Source organism: Acyrthosiphon pisum, chromosome A1, assembly GCF_005508785.2.
Source record: "Acyrthosiphon pisum isolate AL4f chromosome A1, pea_aphid_22Mar2018_4r6ur, whole genome shotgun sequence".
Lineage (NCBI taxonomy): Eukaryota > Metazoa > Arthropoda > Insecta > Hemiptera > Aphididae > Acyrthosiphon > Acyrthosiphon pisum.
In genome coordinates, this window is record NC_042494.1 from 5,906,628 (window position 1) to 5,909,822 (window position 3,195).

Below are 3,195 nucleotides of genomic sequence, written 5' to 3' on the forward strand. Positions count from 1 at the left end.
ATACGTTTTATTAATTTTTTTTTTTTATTAATTAACCCGCGGCCACTTAGGTCGTGGTTATTTTACTGTGGGAGGGGAGGGGGTTACTGTAAGTTTAAACACATGTAATTTAGTTTGGCAGATATTTTAGTGGGCACCTGTAGGTATCTGCCATGCCCGGGTGGTGGATGTCGACACTTCTCTCCGAACACCGTGACTTGCCCGAAGAAAAATGCCACCCGCGGCTGGCATCGAACCGGCGCCGGTATGCGTCGCAACCGACGCGCGACGCCTTAATCCGCTCGGTCACTCCGTCCCCCATTTTATTAAATTGTTACTTGTTATAAAGTGTTATAACATATTTAAATTCTCATTTAATTAAATATTAACAAAAATCGTGAATATTTAAATGTCATACATCATAGTTTAGCCATATGGCGAGTATACTTTAATTTGTTCCTACAATTTATTTATGGTTCCCGTAAATTCCCGGGAATTGCTCATATCTGGTATAAAATGGTAGTAAATCATAAAAGCGTGAAAATAATTTTGTAGTTAGAATTGTATGAAATGTTCAGTTTTTTATAGCTAAGGATTGCAAACTTAAAATAAGGTTTCTCATAAGTAGGTACCTAGTTAATATTATAACCAAAAAAATTTAAAAATGTATTAACACAGTTTTTTTATAGACATTTTAAGTTTAAATTATACATTGGTATTTAAACAAAGAACAACGATGTTAGTTATTTCGTTATAATTGAAAAACATTATTCACGGTGACCTAAAACGTTTACGTATATTATATATATTTACTATAATAGCAATGACATTTTAAAAGTATTTAGATTACTTAGTTTAAGTTATGATATACCTATTTATACCATGAACCTATCCACACTGTTCAACAGCAAGGTGATATGGAGTATGGACTTGAAACCTAATAAAAATAATACAATTTGATAGAAGTAGGTATACAACTATTATAAATTATAATACATTCAATTTTAATTAATATAATAATTTCAATGATTTTGACAAAAATTAAATCACCCTATCGTAATACTAATAATAGGTCATAAATCATTGAATTCAAATTTGAAACATCTATAACCATGTCAGTGACCCACTTGATATCTACAGTACGGAGAGTTTTTTGTCTACTGAAACTGTGTCTACGTGTGTTTTTTTCTGCTTATAATTATTGTTTCTATGGTAGAAAAAATGCTTCGATTTTTAATTTCAATATCTTCTCTGGTAGAAAGTGACCCAGCAGTAATTTTCTAAAAGTAAAAAACATAATAACTGTAGATGCATGCAATTTAGTTTATATTAACATTTTCTATATACCATAAAATATTTTGATTCTTTTTGAGCTTAGGCATAAGAAAATTTCGATTTTTATTAGGTAGTTTGTTTTAAATTATTATCGATAAAGAAATGTTCTATTGGTCAAAACTATCGCGTACCTATTCATATCGTTTTACGGTAGGTATTGACTTTACACGTCTTAATAACAGGTATTATAATATTGTATGAAATAATTATATTAGATTTGTTTTTGGAAAATTATTTCTGTTTCGAATCGTTTTTATTGTATTCATACAATTGAGTTCAAATTCAACATATCCGTATTAGTCAACAGTGACCTCATAATTAATGACGAGGTACATTCCACACAATATATAGGTACATATACTATACAGCATGGATACTTCCCCGATTTCTTCAAACTGATCTACTAAACATTATTTGTTAAAAGTAAAAAGTTATATTTTAAGTATATATCTATAGTTTATAATATTAATGCATAATTAATAATATAAATTATTATTCATAATTTGTGAAAATTAATTTATATTTCTAAATAAAAATGTAAAACCTATTTTGATTAGGGTAGAGGTATTATGACCACATTTACATAAGTAAACATTGTAAAGTTATAAATTAATCAGATAATGGTATATTTTGTTTAATGTCTTAAATATATATATAATTCAAAAACTTGCGATGATTTTCAGGTCACTTTTAGAAACTACCAAAGCTTATATTATGAACTCATTACGGATGCCAGGAGCACAGACTCTTCTTTTGTTTAGTAGAAACATTTGCACCAATCGGAATTTTTCTCAGTTAGTGTTAATTAACTATTTTCTAGTTAATCCATTAATTGTATTTATTTTCTAATAATTGTTTAACTGTAATTTATAGAATCATTTGCGACTCTTGGTTGCAATTGGAGTTTCCCCTACCGGAAGCTGCTGAAAATTTAATACTCAAAGCTACAAAACTCCGTAATACTTGGGATAATCTTTTGAAACTTAAGCTCGAAGGTATTTGATGACGATCTTTACATTTTTATAATACAAACTGCAGCTATTCAAGTCCGAACCGGGTTAATATTTGAACATGTATTTTTAGAAAGGAGTAATAGAAGAGCAGAACGTCAGCTGTCCATAGACATGGTACAGTTTATGAACGCTGAAATTGGTTACACAATGAAGAGGCTTTTAGCCGCTGACCAAAAAGTCATGTATGTTGGACCGTCTGGCGAAGAAATAACATTCACGGGTCCTAATCCTTTCTGCGGTGAAGACTGGCAGGTGTATGAAGATGATAAATATGGTGGAATAAGACTAGCGCCGTACTTGACATATGATTGGTGAGTTGATACATTTATTTAGGCCGGCATTATCTTACGGTCAGTGATGAACTTTCAGTTTAACGGGTCAAAGCCTAGTGGTGTACGATCCGTGGATTTGTCCCTTTTGCAATAGCACAATAGAAGTGACGAGTGCTCTTGAAAAACTGCAACATCGGCAAGTGTGTGACTCTCAAACTACTTCCGGCACCGCTGAAAGTATGTATATATATATATTATAATTGAAGTTTTCTTTTCTGAAATACAATTTACTCGCAAGTACCCATATATAGAATAATATGCTTAGTACCTAATTATTATAACTTGAATTTTTGAATAGTAAATAATCATGAGTAGTAGTATCGTTAAATTACAAATATTTTAGACTAATGAATAACTATTCATAGTTACATTACCGTTAGATAAAAGTCATATTAGCATAGAGAAAGTGGAATAGACACCTTAATCACAATTTAGTACTCATGTGTGTCAGGTAAAAAAAGGTAATATTTGATTGCATTCAATATGATTATGGCTGGGATTTTAATGCCCTAAAAAAATTTCAAAAAAATGCCCTT

General features: G+C 30.5%; 1 protein-coding gene across 1 annotated transcript in view; it reads left to right on the forward strand.

Annotated features, from left to right (window-relative positions):
• Positions 1–1,904: 1,904 nt before the first annotated feature.
• Positions 1,905–3,195, forward strand: part of LOC100571289 (probable ATP-dependent RNA helicase DHX34) — a 5,823-nt gene continuing 4,532 nt past the window's right edge. Inside the window, exons 1-4 of the mRNA XM_003241763.4 lie at positions 1,905–2,108; positions 2,188–2,309; positions 2,398–2,638; positions 2,697–2,836. Of these exons, the coding sequence (XP_003241811.2) occupies positions 1,987–2,108; positions 2,188–2,309; positions 2,398–2,638; positions 2,697–2,836 (625 nt within the window). The 5' untranslated portion in view covers positions 1,905–1,986. The remainder of the gene's footprint in view (positions 2,109–2,187; positions 2,310–2,397; positions 2,639–2,696; positions 2,837–3,195) is intronic.